Raw genomic sequence first — 17,936 nt, 5'->3', positions numbered from 1 at the left:
CACCCACGGGGCCGTGACCAGGACACAGGGCAATTCCCAGCACCCATGAAGCTGTCACGAGGACATGGGGCATCCCCCAGCACCGTTGAGGCTGTCACCAGGGGACGGGGCATCCCCCAGCACCCAGGGGGCCGTCACCAGGACACGGGGCATCCCCCAGCACCCAGGGGGCTGTCACCAGGACACGGGGCATCCCCCAGCACCAAGGGGGCCATCACCAGGACACGGGGCATCCCCCAGCACCCATGGGGCCATCACCAGGACACGGGGCATCCCCCAGCACCCAGGGGGCCATCACCAGGACAGGGGGCTGTCACCAGGACACGGGGCATCCCCCAGCACCCACAGGGCCATCACCAGGACACGGGGCATCCCCCAGCACCCACGGGGCCATCACCAGGACACAGGCTCTCTTCCCTCATCCTGAAAGTCTTGCAGGTACTTTGGGGCCTGTTAGAGCTTTTGCTTGACAAGTCGTCATCGTGGGGTGCTCTGCACGGATTGTCACGTAATTCCCTGTCAGCGACCCTTCCCATAGCAACATTTTCCGGGGCCTTCCGTACACAACTCTGGGTGGTCACCCTGCTTCCGGTCTTGGCCTTCCCAGCAGTGTCTCTGCACTGCCACTGGGCTCATCCTTGCACAGCTCCCCACGGGACGTGGTGTCGGGAGGACTGATCCCTGCTGCGTTTCATTTGTCAGCAGTGGTGCCTCTCATGGGGCGACACTCGGTGTGTGCGGTGAATCTGACCTCATCATCCTTCCAAGCGGAGCATTCCCACAGCTTCCCATTGCCAAGGATGACACCCCAGTCCCTGTGTGTGCGCGACTCTGGTGGCCCATGTGACCACCCGCTGGGGGCAGAGACCATGGTTTATGCTGGGTGGCCTTGCATCTCTTTCTCCCACTGACCTGCTCCTGGACATGGAGACGGCCCGTTGCCCGCTGGCATCTCCACCACCCAGCATCGTGAGCAGGGCTTTAGAGGTCCCCAAAGGGTGGCTGAAAAAACCAGAAGACAGTTCAGGCCTTCTAGGGCAAGGACCGTATTGCTGCTCTATTGCCCTTGCCCGTGTTCTGCACCGTGCATAGGCCGAACATCTGGAGTACTTATTTACAGAGTTATGAGTGAAAACTGGAACTTGGGATGTCCTATAATAATAGCTGGGAAAATATGTGATTCCCTGTATAGTAACATATATATGTATTCTGACACACACACACACACACACACACACACTCTGCAGGGCAGTTGGCAGCCTAGTGACTGGGCTGTGCCTGGATATTCTGACTTTATGGTTTGTTTTCTTTAAGTGAAGATCAAGCCGGTCGAGAGGACAGCGCGCTGGCCCGCTGGGCCGCAGACCCGGCCAACACAGCCTGGATGGAGAGTAAGTTCCCCGGCCACTCACAGCCAGAATCCTCACCACGCTCCACAGACGCCACTGCAGGGGGGCCGGGTCCCTGAGTCTCAGGTCCCATCAGATCTAAAACTCTAAAAAGATGTTTATTTACTGAAAATAGTAACACAGGCTGACTATGCAGAAGTTTCCTGGGGTTCCCTGAAGCTGTCACTTCCCGTGAGGCCACCCCAGCTCTCCATGTCCACGCACTCACTCTTCCTGGTCGTTTCTAGCACAGGCTTTGTTATTGTGGTAACAGTGAGATATGTGGGGAACAGAAACTCTGACCTGCAGCCACAGTTGGCCACCACCCAGACGCCCACCCTGCGCTTGCCTGTGATTCCCAGGGAGATGCAGTGTCTGGCACCGGTTTTGAAGAGGGGGCGGGTGGGCCTCCCTTTTTTTTTTCCAAACACACTTTATTTTACATAACTTGGTGTTTTCTTTTATCGAATCATACAAATTTAAATGGGGATTCCCAAATAAATCTTTTGTTAATTTACGTTTGGCAGAAACAACAGATTCCAAAACATTTAGTAGGCTCTCATTTATTTGTAACTTAAATATAAGTTCTGTAGCATATTTTCCCAAAACAATAGCCTGAAGCAAATGTGCTTGAAAAGCTAACTGGTAATGATCTGACTAATATCATAGCTTATTTAAAAGAGCTATTACTTATAGGACAGACTAGACATGTATTTTGATAAAAACACAATTTTTGGTCACGTGAATGATTCGTGTTCAGATTTCAAAAATAGGAAACATCCAAAAGTGCATCATTTTATTTATAATTTCACTCCTTGAAATGAGAGCAGTCTGCAATGTAAACAGAGCAAAGAATTCCAAACTCTATTTTTATGTACATTGAAACCTGTAGGTTTATGTCCCTTCTCTGTGTGGATTAAAGCGAGTGCATTTCCAACACATGGCTCGAGCTTCCGTACGATTCAGAGTGAACCTAAAGGCATTCTTTCTGCCTTTAAGTTGGCTGAGCCTGCCCCTCTCCAAGTGGCCAGATCTGCAGTCCCACCTGCGACTTCAAAGGCTGAAAGATTTTTAGCTAGATTTACTTGTCTTTTTAATTTTTAAAGGAAAAGTAAAGATTACTTTCCTGATTATGCCTCTCATTATCCACTGGCTCACTAATTTCTATGTAACTGTTTTATATGATCAACTTATAAGGTAGAACAAGCTTAGTTACCTCCTGATTATTAAACTGTCTCCTGGAAGTTTTCATTCTAGTTTCAATTATGACGTTGTTAAAACAAAGATCTTAGTATAATTAGATTATTCCGATAGGTGGCTATTAAAGCAGGATCGTTATAGGATTAAATTATTGTCTTGGCTGTTTGCTAACAATTTTATTTCTGAAGTAAAATTTGTCTGATTTTTTTCTCATTACTCATTTTTATTACCCAGGTGACAGTGAATTGGAATAACTGTATTTGGAAATATGATCTCTAAACTAGCAGTCCCTTAACTTTATCTAAGAGGAGTAGAAATCTTTACTGTGGTTGCAGATAGTAAATGCTGTTAAAAGAAAGAGCATCAGTAATACTGGAGCTTGACAGCAGCAGCAGATAAGGAATTTTCCTGAATTTTTATTTCCCACTAGTGTGGGGACAGGAGCGGTGTCTGGATGTCAGGGGAGAGTTCGGGTTTGTTGGTCTCATTTTCTTTCTTATGTGGTTTAGGAAGTGGTTGCCTGTATGTTTTCGATGCAGTCATACGTTGTAGTTTGGACATTCTCTTGCAGAGAGGGCACCGCTAGTCAATGAGTGGAACCGCGATTTAAAGGTCTTTTTATGAAACGGATTTTCATGTGAAGCGTGTAACTCTTACAGATATTTGAGTAAACCTCAGACTCATTGTTGGTGTCCTGTGTGTGCATCTCATACAGCACAGTTTTGCTCACAGAACTTCCCTTCTTTTTTATGAAACGGTTTCACTTTCACAGAACCCCAGTGTTGCACGTGATACAGATTGAGAAACACTGTCCTATATGTTTAGCATTTTGATACTTGCTACTACTTTTTACCTTCAGTGGCACAAAATTATGATGTCATTGGTTTATTTGGATGGTTTTCCATTTTATCCGGCACTGATGGGCTCTTTCCTGATTTCTGGAATTCTGTGTGCCACCGTTGTATTTTTTTGTGCATCAGAACATTAACTTCATAAGCTTAAAATACTCGTAAGAGAGCCATATAAAAATGTGTAATTGAACACAAAATCATAGAATAAGATTGGCCTGGAAACCATGAAATTCCTTCGTAGTGACATTTTACAGCTGGTCCGTTTAAAGAGACATCCTTCATTCCCAACAAATTATTCTGCCCTAAAAATAATGCTTATGCTTTGGTAAGGTGCTGTTAGCTACCTTACAGCCCTCGTTGTCTACTGGTTAGGACAAAGAACAAAAAAGTAAAAAAAAAAAAAAAAAAAACAACTACCCTTATAAACCAACTTTTTGAATAATCATGACATCATTGGCGACTGTGGTCCTGTAAAATTTAAATTGCACTAGGTTTATGTTGGTCACTGTTTAAAGTGTTTCTCCCTATTTATTCCAGATCCAGAAGAAGCAATTTACGATGACGTTCCAAGGGAAAACTCAGACTCTGAACCAGGTTTGATTTTGTCTGCAATTGATTTGAGGAGATTCAGCTCAGCAGCCTTTCCCTCTGGATGCAAAAGTGACTATTTAGTGGACGGCCCAGACGTTTTCTGTATTCATGTTTTGTATGTTGCTTCTAGAATGGCTTATTCATGTGTGGTGGAATATTGGTGTTTGTGCACATACGTGTGTATGCTTATAAGACTTGAAATAGGGCAGTTTAATCTTACTTATCCCAAGCAAGCAGAGGAGTTAAAGGTACGGCCAATGCCAGCAAAGAGGTAGGAAACACGGAGGCTGAGAAGCAGCAACATATATCGAATAAATGACATCAATGAGAAAGTAGAGAGAATCAGGCAAAGGTAATATTCAAATAAATAACTAAGAATTCTCTACAATTAAAGAAAAACATAAATTCTCAGATTTTAGAATCGGAGATTCAAAGCAGGATGAATTACACGTTGATCCATACCTAGGCCAATACAATGGAGACCTCAGAGCACCAAGCCCAGGGTGAGTCTCCTGAGAGCAGCTGGAGAGAAAACATGGCTCCCTGGAAAGGAACCGCCATTCGGCTTACCCACGGGCTGGGGGCAGGTTCTCAAAGCGAAGAAGGAAGTGGCTCTTTTAGCCTGGGCGGCCACATCCAGCAAAGTACAGTCCTTTAAAAAGGGAGATGGGCTACATGAGGCAGAGCTGGGGGACTTGCTGCCCATAGAATCTAAGGAAATATTTAATGATGCACTCGCTGCAGGGAAGAGCACACTGAACCACGAAGGAGGTGGCGGGAGGCAGGAGCGGGTGGGGAGCCTGGCGGGCGTGTGGAAAGTCGATACCAGCAATGCTCAAGACAGCGCTGATAGTGCTGATTGAGTTTAAGATGCAGCCAGAACCCCAGCCGGTGCCGACTGAAGGGGAGGGCGACAGTTCCTGCCATGTGTTCTGAAGTTCTGAAGTCGACGTTTCTCAGGGGGAGGATATTATTATCGATTTTTCTTTCTTTTTTTTTTTTTTGCTATGGATTGGTCAAGTTTGCATTTTATGGGTAACTGCTAAGAAAATAGGAATAGATTATTTAACTTTGAAACCAGTAGCACAAAACCTAATCTGGTAAAAGCAAGAAAGTATAAAATAAGAAAGCTTTGCAAATCATATAAGAAAATACTGCAAAATAAGTACAAACGTATTGGTACGCATAGTAAAGTGGATCCTATTGCCAGTAAAAGAAACCCTCAGATTGGATAAAATAGCAAAGCTAGCCATAAATTCTTATGAGAGATACATAAGTGTACAGAAGATTTGTAAGTAAATGGTTGGAAAAAGAAATATAATGCAAATTCTAACCAAAGTATTGCCAGTATAACTATAATAATACACTAAATGTTAAGCCATAAAGCAAGGAATAATTCATGAGGAAGATATGTAACAGTTCTAAACTCATATGCACCTAACAGCATAGCCTTAAGATACATAAGCAAAATATAACAAGGCTTAATCAGAAATATGTAAATATGCTATTGATGTGAGAGATTTTAAGAAAACTCTCTCTGCTATTGACAGATCCTGGACATAAAATCAGTAAACCGGCAAGGCACAGTCGCTCACGCCTGTCATCCCAACACTTTGGGAGGCCAAGGTGGGTGGATCACTTGAGGTCAGGAGTTCAAGACCAGCCTGGCCAACATGGTGAAACCCCGTCTCTACTAAAAATACAAAAATTAGCCAAGCATGGTGGTGGATGCCTGTAATCCCAGCTACTTGGGAGGCTGAGGGGAGAATCACTTGAACCCAGGAAGCGGAGGCTGCGGTGAGCAGAGATTGCGCCATTGCACCCCACCCTGGGAAATGAGTGAAAACTCTGTCTCAAAAAAAAAAAAAAAAAATCAGTAAACCATAAAAGACTAGAACAGCAATGTAGTATGATTGACTTGAAGGTCATATACAGATCTTTGAAGCAAGTAGTCCCAGAATATGTTTTTTTTTAAACACATGGAATATTTAAAAAAATTAGCCATATAGTATGCCTCAAAACAAATATTAACAAATGCCAAAGAATGGGTGTTGAGACCTTATTTTCTGATAGCAATTGAATAAAATCAGTAAAAAAGAAACACAAACATTTAGAAATTAAAAATGATATACTACTCTGTAACTCATGGTCAAAGATAAAAACAAAGTGGAAACTAGAAAATATTTTGACTTCAATAATAATAAAAACATATAAACTATATGGGATAGATTTTAAAGTCTAAGGAATTATAGACATAATGCCATATGTTAATAAAACAGGCTGGGCACTGTGGCTCACACCTGTAGTCCCAGCACTTTGGAAGGCTGAGGCCGGTGGATCACGAGGTCAGGAGTTCAAGACCAGCCTGGCCAAGATGGTGAAACTCCATTTCTAGTAGAAGTGCAAAAATTAGCCGGGCGTGGTGGTGGGCGCCTGTAGTCCCAGCTACTCGGGGGGCTGAGGCAGATAATTGCTTGAACCCAGGAGGTGGAGGTTGCAGTGAGCCAAGATTGCTCCATTACACTCCAGCCTGGGCAACAGAGCGAGACCCTGTCTCAAAACAAACAAACAAACAAAACAGAGAACAGTGAACTGAGCATCCAGCCAGCTACGTGAAAAGAGCAGCAGCGTCGAGGGAAGTGGCAGGAAAAGAATAATGGGCAAGGAAAAATGATGAAATAAAAATCCAGGAAGCAACATAAAGTATTAAAAAAACCAAAGGTTGGTTCTTTAAAAATAGTACAAAAATAGACAAGCCTCTGGTTATATTAGGATGGAAGAGAGAAAGCAGGAAGAGGGATGGAAGAAGGAAGGAAGGAAGGAAAGAAGGAAGGAAGGAAGGAAAGAAGGAAGGAAGGAAGGAAGGAAACATTTGATCAAGAGGATGGTACTGCAGTAGAAATTTGTAAAAACCATTAGAGGATGCTATAAATAACTTTTTATCAAAAAGTTAGATGCAATTAAAAATTGCCTTGAAGAATCAACTATACCCAAAATAAAAACCATGAATAAACCTATAATGATCCAAGATATTGAATGGTTTGCTTAACTACTGTGCAGAACAGCCCACCAGGCTCAGATGTTTTTATGCTGGGGTTTACTGAGCCTTCAGGGAGCAGACAAACCCCTCTGTCGCATGCACTGTTCCAGTGAACTGCAGAAGCATGCTCATCTCAGCATGTGTTTGAAAAGCACTTGCTGAGATTCAGTGACCATCCAACATTAAAAACTAATAGAAGGAAACTCACTTAGCTGAATTAAGGACGTGTTCTTAAAATCTACCGCAAATGTAATGGGGAGGAGCTCAAGGCATTTGTTAATTTATTCATTCCCCAAATATGTTTTGGGTAGTTACATACCGAGTACTAGATGGAGGTGTGCCTGCTGTCATGGAGACGGCTGATTTCATCCTGTTGATCAAGAAAACTCCTGGGTGCTTGCAGGTAAATGTGGCACAAATAAAGTGAGGACCAAAGGTTAGTTGCTGTAAAAACAAGTTTGAAATGCATTTTGGGGTAATTTGTCCGGCCGCGTAGGGCATTCCTCGCAGAAGGCGTGGTCTGGTGACTCAGAACCCAGCATACTGTGGAAGTCCAGCCATCGGCCCCCTGTCGTGTGGCGACGCCCAGTGTGTCCCCTTTGTAAGGACAGCACAAGCAGGAGTTAATGGACAGGCCATGCATAGCGGTGGTGGGGCAGGGAGCCAGTTTCCGAGAGAAACTCAAGCCGCCGCCGCAGGAGGGCCCTGTGGGATGCCCTGTGCAGAGCTGTTGTGAGGAGCGGGAGACGGGAAAGCCTGGTGGCTGCAGGAGGGCACGTGCAGAAGTGTCCAATAAACCACCCACAGCACAGCAGCAGAAAAACGAGGAAATTATATGTGTGTATATTTATAAGAACTCAGAAGCCATGGTGAGCAAAAAGCAAGAGGAGAAAGTGGCAGTGTGCTGGCATCAAGTTGCATTGAGAGGAGCCTGCGGGGTAGTGCACCCGCATTTCCTGGTTGCGTTGAGAGGTGCCGCGGAGTAGTGCACCCGCGTTTCCTCGTTGCGTTGAGAGGCGCCGCGGGGTAGTGCACCCGCATTTCCTCGTTGCGTTGAGAGGCGCCGCGGGGTAGTGCACCCGCATTTCCTCGTTGCGTTGAGAGGCGCCGCGGGGTAGTGCATCCGCATTTCCTCGTTGAGTTGAGAGGAGCCTGCGGGGTAGTGCACCCGCATTTCCTCGTTGCTTTGAGAGGTGCCGCGGGGTAGTGCACCCGCATTTCCTCGTTGCGTTGAGAGGCGTCGCGGGGTAGTGCACCCGCATTTCCTCACTCGCTTAAAGTTCGGGGCTCTCAGAACACAAGGAGAATATGGGAAAATTCCTTACTAGATGTTATGGAGGCCACACAGGGCCACTTTTTTCTCTTTTTTTTTTTATTGTGTCAGGGTTTACGTAAATATTCATTTCAGCCAGTTCAGCACGTACGGTTGAGTGGCATTAGGTACGCTCACTGTGTAGCCAATGCCGCCATAGGCCACTTCTTAAATACGCGGGGCTAAGGGCCCACGACAAGATTGTCACCAAGGACAATAAGTCGATGGCGCTGCCTGGTCACTGGCTCAGTCAGAAAACACAGGCCAGGGTGACTGGATTTAACGTCCAGTTTTAGAACCACAAATCTGCGAGCCCAGGCATTCAAGAGGATGTGAGTAATTCACTGAATTCATGGTTAGCAAGACCCTTCAAAGTCCTTGGAAGTTCCGTGTCTGCTGGGGGCCAGAACAGCAATTACGTTTCTAAAACATTGAAAACCACCCATTTTTCATACATCTGAATAGGCTGAGTTGTAACAGAGCTAAGGTAAAGGCGTCTAAACGTGCCCGATCCAGTGGCTAGGTCCCAGGAGCCTTCACAAGGCACTGAGAGAACTAGATTGATTGATTAGACTCTGCCAATTGCTGTGCTGAATACAGAAAATGCAGCTCCATCTCTCAAAGGGCTGAAAATCTAACTGAGGTGAAAAAGGTAACATGTATAAAAACCATGTCTGTGTAGACTTGTTTTGTATGGACCAGAAAAGTTGGAAGTCCAGAGATGGATGCAAGGAAGTATCGGATTCAGTTTCCTTATAACCTCTGGAGGGACAGTCCAGATACATACCGGGGTGTGTAGGGGGTGGAGGTTCTAAGACAGGCTGGAGGAACAGTGCAGACACACACCAGGGTGTGTAAGGGGTAGAGGTTCTAAGACAGTCTGGAGGGAGAGTGCAGACACACACCGGGGTGTGTAGGGGGTGGAGGTTCTAAGACAGGCTGGAGGAACAGTGCAGACACACACTGGGGAGTGTAGGGGGTGGAGGTTCTAAGACAGTCTGGAGGGAGAGTGCAGACACACACCGGGGCCTGTAGGGGGTAGAGGTTCTAAGACAGTCTGGAGGGAGAGTGCAGACACACACCAGGGTGTGTACGGGGTGGAGGTTCTAAGACAGGCTGGAGGAACAGTGCAGACATACACGGGGCCGTGTAGGGGGTGGAGGTCCTAAGACAGCTGGAGGAACAGTGCAGACACACACCGGGGAGTGTAGGGGTGCCTTTCTCTGAGTCCCCTAGTACGTGGTAGAGGCCGTAGCCCCTCCGCTCTTGGGCACGTGGGTAGGCCCTCAGGATGATGCCCGGCCCCAAATTTCAGGCAGTTGTGCAAGGACTTGACCCATTCACCCACTGAGCTGAGTTGCTGAGGGTGCCAACTGCCCGGGTGGTGATCATTGCCCGTGGCACACAGAATGCACTGCAGCTTCTACAAAGTGAGCTCATTTCACGCATTTTATGGGTTTGCCAGGCTGCTGTTTACCCGCCAGAACTTTTAATCAGACATTTGGAGGACCTGTTTTGTATTCAGTGGAGAAATATTACAAGGATAGGGTAGTTTGAAATATCTAAGGATTGTAAGTGACAAGTTCATGTCTAATTTTGCATTTCCAGTGAAAGCGAGTGTTGGCTTTGAATGTTACTTATGTGCTAAGATGTATATATTCCTCAGTGCTTAATTATTAAGGATTTTTAAGGCCAAGTTTTGTTACAGTGAATGATTGTGGATGCATAAAGAATAAATTTAACATTTTTAAGGCATGAAGATTATTTATATCTAAGAAATCAGGTAAAATAAAGAAATATTTATGCTTGTGTGACTGATAAAAGATTTAGAGAGACACTCATATTCTGGGAGTTTGAAGAATCTCATTTTCATTCTCTAAAAGTCTTGTTAGCATCACAGCGTTGAAAATTTAAAAATCTGTGTGTATTTTCTTGCTAGTGCTGGTACTTGAATATCTGTATCATCCACCTATCCATCCACCTACCCATGTTTCTATAATCTACCATCCAGCTACCTGCTTTTCATCTGCCCACCAATTCTCTCTCTGTTGAATTTTCAAAACATCCTGTAAGTTTATATAAAGGAAGATTTGTCTTCCTGGGAAGTTTTCTAAGGCTGACAAGTTATCTGGCATGACTGTGGCTGATGCCCATAGCCAGGTGGTCCTCAGGGTACAGATGGGGCAGGGGCACTTGTGAGAAACGCCTGAAATGCTTTTCCCCAGCCTCCCTGGCCCTGCCCGGGTGGTGGAGGCGCTGCACAGTGCCTTCCGTGGAGCACGCCCGGGGCTCCGCAGGGTCCTCAGCACGATTCAGATTTGCTTCCACCCCCAGCTCTAGATGATTCGGTAAAACCACAAACAGGCACAAAACAGCCCACATGGAATTCTAAAGTTTTAATTTAATTTTGGAATTTATGCACTCAGATGAAATGATTTATGATGATGTTGAGAATGGGGATGAAGGTGGAAACAGCTCCTTGGAATACGGATGGAGTTCGAGTGAATTTGAAAGTTACGAAGAGCAGAGTGACTCGGAGTGCAAGAATGGGATTCCCAGGTCCTTCCTGCGCAGCAACCACAAAAAGCAAGTATGTGTTCCGTGCACGTGTGAGGGACGGTGCTCTCGTGTTAACACGGGCAGGGGGCTGTGAATATGATTGTGATCCACCTAATACTTCATAGTGATTTGTTAAGATGCTGGTAAGTGATTTGGGGAAAGCATAAGATATTGGCAAAGGAGAAGACGCCTCTTGTTTCGTATAGTTAAGTACCGTCTTGGAAGGATGGAGAAATTAAACTTCTATAAACCACTTAAAAGGTCTTAAATGAGCTCACCACCTTGAATAAGAAAGTAATTATTCTCTGAATTGCTTGTGTTTTTAATGTATTATGTGCTTTGCGTGTAGCACCGTTTGCAGAACACTGAATAGATGGGATCAGGGTTCCCCAAGACACAGCACATCTGTACTTCGCTTTAAGCGAGGTTTTGAACTTTAGCATGTTCAGCATGAACAGGAAGATGTAAAAATAGAAGATGTTAAGGGACAAAAGCTTCTAAACTGACCTGTGACAATCCTTTCTTCTTTCTTTTTCTTTTTTTTGAGATGGAGTCTCGTTCTGTCTCCCAGGCTGGAGTGCAATGGCGCAATCTCAGCTCACTGCAATCTCCGCCTCCCAGGTTTAAGCCATTCTCCTGCCTCAGCCTCCCAAGTAGCTGGGATTACAGGTGCCTGCCATGACTCCTAGCTAATTTTTGTATTTTTAGTAGAGATAGGGTTTCCCTTTGTTTGCCAGGCTAGTCTCGACCCCCTGACCTCAGGTGATCTGCCCATCTTGGCCTCCCAAAGTGCTGGGATTACAGATGTGAACCACCGCGCCCAGCCTGATGATCCTTTCTTACAGGGAATTTTTATTTTACTTTTTTTGTGGAAATGTCTTGAGATTTGGGTGCGAGGTGGGATGTCAGAGCTGTAAGGTGTGAATTCTGGAATTGGGTGATTGTGAGTCTTGGAACCTGGGAACCATTCAGCTGAGGCACTTCCCAGGTCTTGGTGGTGCCGGGCCGGGCCACAGGTTCTTCGTTGTTAGAGTTTTTTTTTACTATTTGTAAAAGGATAGATTGTGCTCATCTACAGTGATGTCTGTGTACTTTCTTTGTGAGGCTGAGATGGAAGCCACATGCAGTCCTCCTCTGAGACCGGCCAGTCCCGTGTTACTGATAGAGATGGTGACTGGATGCCCGCCATAGTGACAGTTGGTGATAACCGGTGTTATCCCTCCGGTCCCCTCATAACCCCCAGTAAGCGGAGATTTCCTTCCTGGACATAGCTGCCACATCCCTGTGGTTTACAAGTGATTATGGGTCTCATATTCTGTGAACCTGCCTCGTGAAACTCAAGGAGAATCTACCAGATCATGGCGGTCAGTTCACCTACCTAGTTTCATTCACAAGTTCATCCAGGAATTAGATCTTTTCTGTCACCGTCATCATTACAACTGCGATTTAAACAACCAACGAAGCTGCAATTGTAGTTTTTTTTTTTTTTTTTTTTCTTTGAAATGGAGTCTTGCCTGTTGCTCAGACTAAAGTACAGGGGCATGATCTTGGGTCACTGCAACGTCCACCTCCCAGATTCAAGTGATTCTCCTGCCTCAGCCTCTTAAGTAGCTGGGATTATAGGCACCCGCCACCACCAGCTAATTTTTGTATTTTTAGTAGAGACAGGATTTCACCATATTGGCCAGGCTGGTCTCGAACTCCTGACCTCGTGATCTGCCTGCCTCAGCCTCCCAAAGTGCTGGGATTACAGGCATGAGCCACTGCACCCGGCCTGCAATTGTAGTTTTTAACAGCTGATAACTAAGATGATATTTAGCTTGCTGTAGCTGAGTCAGACACTTGATTTAAACTGAGATTTAAGAAGAGTGCTGGGCTCTGACATCACAGATGGAGGCTAGATGCGTGCCTTGGAGCGTGGGTTAAATGCTCTTTGGTTTCGCCTTCGTGGTGGGTTGTGGACAGAGGGGCCAGGCCACTGAGGAGCCCAGAGGCATTAGTAGTCACTCCTTGGTAGTAATTCAGGAGACCCTGCCCTTGCCTTGGAGCGGACCCATATCCCAGAGGAGCCCTTGACTGCCCGGGCAGTGCCAGTGGTTCAGCAGCCCTCCCTGCTGGGAGAAGGAGCTGGGGAAAGCCAGCACACAGTGGGTTTGTGGTGCCGAATTACAACCCGGGCGCGCCGGGCTCTGCATTTCCAGCCTCTCTTGCACCTCCATCTTGCGAGGGCAGTGGCCTGGACCAGGGGTGGGAATACTGTGTGGGGTGCAGACAGGGCTCCCGTGGGTTAGGCCTGTCCAGGATGGGAGTGCTGCAGGCAGCACCAAGTTTTCTAGTTTAAATGGTCACATTTTAAAAACGACCAAAATAAAACTATATGTTGTTCAAAAGTCAACTCAAAAAATCTCGAATTTTATTAAAAACTTCCTGAAGTGTCTGTGACATGAGAAATGCCCCGAGACGAGCAGTGGGGCCTCAGCCACGTGCATCTGAAGTGTCTGTGACCACATGGAGAAGGATCCAGGGGGTCCCCAGTCCCGTCAGTTAGAGAGAAAGTGACCTCAGGTTGGAGACTGTTGAAAATCCGTGCTGCCATCCCCAAAATATGTCACCTTCAGTACAGTTTAAATACAAGTATCTTTTGCTTGGATGCCAACACAAAAAATAATTTTATGTATTTTTATATATTGGATAATTTTGATTCTACTAAAATGTAAACGAATGATTTCACAGATATTTTGTGTGCGTGCATTTGCTCCTGTCTAGCCCAGAGAACACTCTAGCCTGGTGTCTGGATAGTGTCTGTCTTTTGATGCCATGTTTAACTCGTTTCTGCATTTATCTCTCCTTTTTTTTTTCTTTTTTTGAGACAGGGTCTTACTCTGTCACCTAGGTTGGAGTGCAGTGGCACCATCACGGCTCACTGCAGCCTCCACTTCCCAGGCTCAAGCGATCCTCCCACCTCGGCCTCCTAAGTAGCTAGGACCACAGGCACGCACCACCCTACCTGGCTAATTTTTGTAATTTTAGTAGAGACAGGGTTTCACCACGTTGCCCAGGCTGGTCTTGAACTCCTGAGCTCAATTGATCCTCTCACCTCCTCCTCCTAAAGTGCTGGGATTACAGGCGTGAGCCACCGCGCCCAGCCAACTATTTGTGCATTTATCTCTCAAGGACCAACCGGGCTAGTAATGGGGACTCCCGCGTGTGGTCCCAGAAGCCCCCAGCCAGGACAGGCCTCATGTGCCACTGCAGACGCTGCCAGCATCCTCTCAATGTAAAATTGTCCCAAAGAACCAAAAAGAGCCTTTTTGTGAAAAGACTGTGTCTCTTTATGCTGTAGCTTTCTCATGACCTAACCCGTTTAAAGGAGCACTATGAGAAAAAGATGAGAGATTTGATGGCAAGCACGGTGGGCGTGGTGGAGATTCAGCAGCTCAGGCAGAAGCATGAACTGAAGGTAGAGTGTTGCCCCCGGCCGCTGCCCCCACTCGCCGGCCAGGCAGTAAAGAAAAACCGCGCGGCTCGGTCGGTCCTTGGTGTCTCAACAGTGGTTCTCAAAGGGTAGACCGGGGCTCCCGGAATCCCCCGACGTTTTGGGGCTCACGTGAACTCTGAGACGCTCTGTGCCTTTCACTCTCTCCCTCTTACGGGGAACCCAGGAACATTCTGGAGGCCCCACAGCTGTGGCCTCACAGCTGGCGGAACGCCATCCGGCTGTCTATGTGAGAGGGGTTTCCAGAAATGTACAACAATGCCACTTTCTGTTTGTTTTGGAAAATACAGCAATTTTTCATCAATGTTATTTAAGATAACATGTAATAGGTTGATTATTTTTTAAATGAACATTTATAAAAATATCCAAAATTTTTCAGTTTTTTAACTTCAAGTGCAGTAAATATTGATACGTAAAACCCTGGTAAATGAAAGCCATTTGGGCTCTCCGTAATTTTTAAGAGCGTCCAGGGTTCCTGAGGCCGGAATGCTTGAGAACTGCCGGACCTGAATGTCATGACAGTCTGTTCTGTGCGATGTCTTTTAAAAGGGCACTGTCAAGTACTGTTTCCTGCAGTTTGACCTTTTATCCTGCTGGTATTTTGTGATCATTCATACGTGTTGAGTGGCACTCATTGGAAAGGGCTATGCACTCCACACAGCTTCTGGAGCAGCCGGCTCATCGCCCTGTTGTGCTCGGGCCATCAGAAGCCACAGCCGCCCCCTGGGAGCCGCGTTATCCCCTCACATCCAGCATCCGGCTGGCTCCCCTGCAGGGTGTCTGAAGGGACCTGCCGGAGGCTGCAGGCAGTGTGGCGGGGTTTCTGAGGAGTGGAGGACACCGTCAGAACCGTGGGAGGGGTGTGTGAGCTACGTTTGGAGATTTTCACAGACACGGAGTGCCCTGGCTGAAGCAGGTGAGGGCACTGTGGGAAGTGGGGAAGGAAGGCTGGGGAAGCAGCCAGGGCCAGGCCCAGCACACTCCCGTCCCCTAGTGAGAGCAGCCCCGTGTCAGCCCTGAGAGCCGGGAGACCTGGCCAAGGCTGTGACCTGGAACCCGGGGTCTCACCTGCTCTGCATGGAGCTGGGGCTCAGGGAGCGTGGCGGCCCTCCAGTTTGTCGGTTTGCAGTTCTCTGATTCTCTGTCCGAGGACCCTGATGGGGCTGGCTGAAAACCAAGGGTTCACAGCCCAGATCTGGGGTTGAGAAAGAGCAGGACATGGACAGGCTGTGCAGGACGGAAACATGCAGGCTGGCAGCGCTGTCTGCGCCATCGGGCGGGAGGCAGGGGACATGGGTGCAGGGGCCAAGGAAATGGCAGCAGGACATGGTCCCATGTGGGGTTGGGAGATGCAGGAGTAGGGGAGCCCACGGGGGCCGTGATGTCAACGCCGTCGATGGGGGACAGCATTGCAAGTGGTGGAGATGGGCTGGGGCAGGCGACGCGGGTGTGAGGCCATGTGTGTTGTGTGGTGTTCATGGTGGACGCTTCAGGAAGGCAGCCCTGAGGCGTTTGGAAGTCCAGGGCAGGCAGACACGGCCAGGAGTAGAGCGACACTGTCTGCACGCCGGCGCCCAGCAGCCCTGCTCCTCACGCGGTGATGTGACCCAGAGTGAGGAGAGCCTGGTTCTCAGCTGCACTGCTGGTCCCTTTGAGAGGTCCCTGGGATGGGGACATCAGTTGTCCCATAAGAGATCATCTTTTAAAGACGAATCACTCAGCGTCCAGTGGCCAGTACCTCAGATGTTGGGTTTTTAAGGAATAAGAAATCAGATGGCAGGAGACGCCTCAGACGCCCCTGAGTCCAGGCAGCTGTGAGTGTCCAGCACAGGTCTGGCCGAGGAAGTGGAGGCAGGGAGCCCCAGGCCAGGGGGACATGGCTTCCGAGTCTGACATCCGCAGCGTGCTGCACGCCGACCCTCCCTCGGGCACGTCCTGTGCGTGTCTGCAGCACTTGCCAGGGTCTTGCGTGCAGCACTTGCCAGGGTCTTGCATTCAGCCCTGTGGCTGGGGCTGGGTCCGTGTGACCATGTGTGTGAGGCGGCCCTGTCAACAGCTGGCCATGCCCCCAAGTGGGGTGCCGTGGGAAGCCCCAGGGAGGTTAGAAGGCTAAACTGGAGCTGTGAGCGTCTGCAGTTAGTTGTTTTGCCATTTAATTCGGGGCGAGTTGTTTGACATTTGTGCACGTTAGTGACTCACCTGTGACCCCCACGTAGCTCTTTGTGTGAGTGGATCACATATAATACCGTAAACGGGGCAGGGAACATGTTTCACCATGTCCAGGAAGGGCTGTATTTTTAAGGTCTGTTTTTTCCTTTTTTCCAACAAACAAAACCAAAACAAAACCTAGCCCAGAACTGCACGTGACACATGCGCTCACAAGAACCAGACTACTTGACAGTATTCTTTTAAAACAGGCAAATGAAAGTCACAGGTGGGTTCTGCCACCGTCACATTCTCACATCTCCCTCTCCGTCGCAGATGCAGAAGCTCGTGAAGGCTGCGAAGGACGGCACCAAGGACGGGCTGGAGAGGACCAGGGCGGCCGTGAAGAGGGGCCGCTCCTTCATCAGGACCAAGTCTCTCATCACGCAGGGTCCGTGCCTGTGGCTCTTCTTGCGGGGAGGACACAGGGTTGGGGGGGCGGCCACATCTTGTGGGGAGGACTCAGGGTGGGGGGCGGCCGCGCAGGCTCCCACAGCCTTGGGGAGCACCAGCTTGCTCAGTGCTTAGGTCTGGATCAGCCCTGCTGACCCCAGCCTCCCCATCCTGCGGGGCTGGCGTTTTAGACTGAGGGCACCAAGCAGCAGAGAATCATTGAGAATCACTGGCTGGACATAGGGAGGGCTGTGCAGGGGCCACTGTCACTGTGGATTCTTGGCATTGGACTCTGTATTTATAGCACATCGGCCCTCCTGGGCATGGTCCCGCAGGGACTGAGGTCGTGAGCGGCCTGAACTGGGATTTCAGGAACCTTTTCCTTGGTGAGGGGAGATTTGGAGTAGATAGCAGAATTTCCAGGTTTTTCTAAAAATCTCACGAAGGCGCAGTGGTCTGTGCATCTATGTGTGGAAAAGGCAGCTGGTGTGGAGGTGTCGTGCATAGCAGCAGGCTGGGGTCATTTACCGTCTGAGGAGACTTCACGGAGCCTTTGTGCACGGATGTCCTAAGGTCGAGTTACGGCAGGGTGGCTGAGACTTCACTGTCATACAGGGGTCGCTGTGACTCTGACCTGGCATTTTCTGGTTGTTTCTCCAGCTTTCTAACGTGCCTGTCTGGTGCTAGGACATGGGTAGCATTTGCTAGTATCTGTACTTGGAAGGGACTTTACAGTCACGTGTTCCCTCAAGGAACGGCCTCGGATATGGTGTGTAATTGTTATGACATGGTGTAACTCAGGAGGCCTTTTCCTCTTTCAGTCCTAATGAAGCCCTTGGCATCTCAGACAAGGTGGGGGAAAGCTGTCAGCATCCCCGAGGGGTTTATTTGGTGATGGAGA

At 47.9% G+C, this 17,936-nt stretch overlaps 1 protein-coding gene across 3 annotated transcripts in view; it reads left to right on the top strand.

The window, feature by feature from the left end:
* ARHGEF10 (Rho guanine nucleotide exchange factor 10) overlaps positions 1–17,936 on the top strand; it is a 129,033-nt gene that overhangs the window by 38,468 nt on the left and 72,629 nt on the right. Inside the window, exons 6-10 of one of the 3 annotated variants that reach the window (XM_055289424.2) lie at positions 1,315–1,391; positions 3,977–4,033; positions 10,809–10,972; positions 14,285–14,401; positions 16,919–17,033. In XM_055289424.2, coding sequence (XP_055145399.2) covers positions 1,315–1,391; positions 3,977–4,033; positions 10,809–10,972; positions 14,285–14,401; positions 16,919–17,033 — 530 coding nt within the window. Of the gene's footprint in view, positions 1–320; positions 1,392–3,976; positions 4,100–10,808; positions 10,973–14,284; positions 14,402–16,918; positions 17,034–17,936 lie in introns of those variants that run through there. The other 2 variants (XM_063638176.1, XM_063638172.1) reach the window with 2 other exon arrangements.

Source organism: Symphalangus syndactylus, chromosome 1, assembly GCF_028878055.3.
Source record: "Symphalangus syndactylus isolate Jambi chromosome 1, NHGRI_mSymSyn1-v2.1_pri, whole genome shotgun sequence".
Taxonomy (NCBI): Eukaryota; Metazoa; Chordata; class Mammalia; order Primates; family Hylobatidae; genus Symphalangus; species Symphalangus syndactylus.
This window is presented reverse-complemented; position numbering and strand designations above follow the sequence as displayed.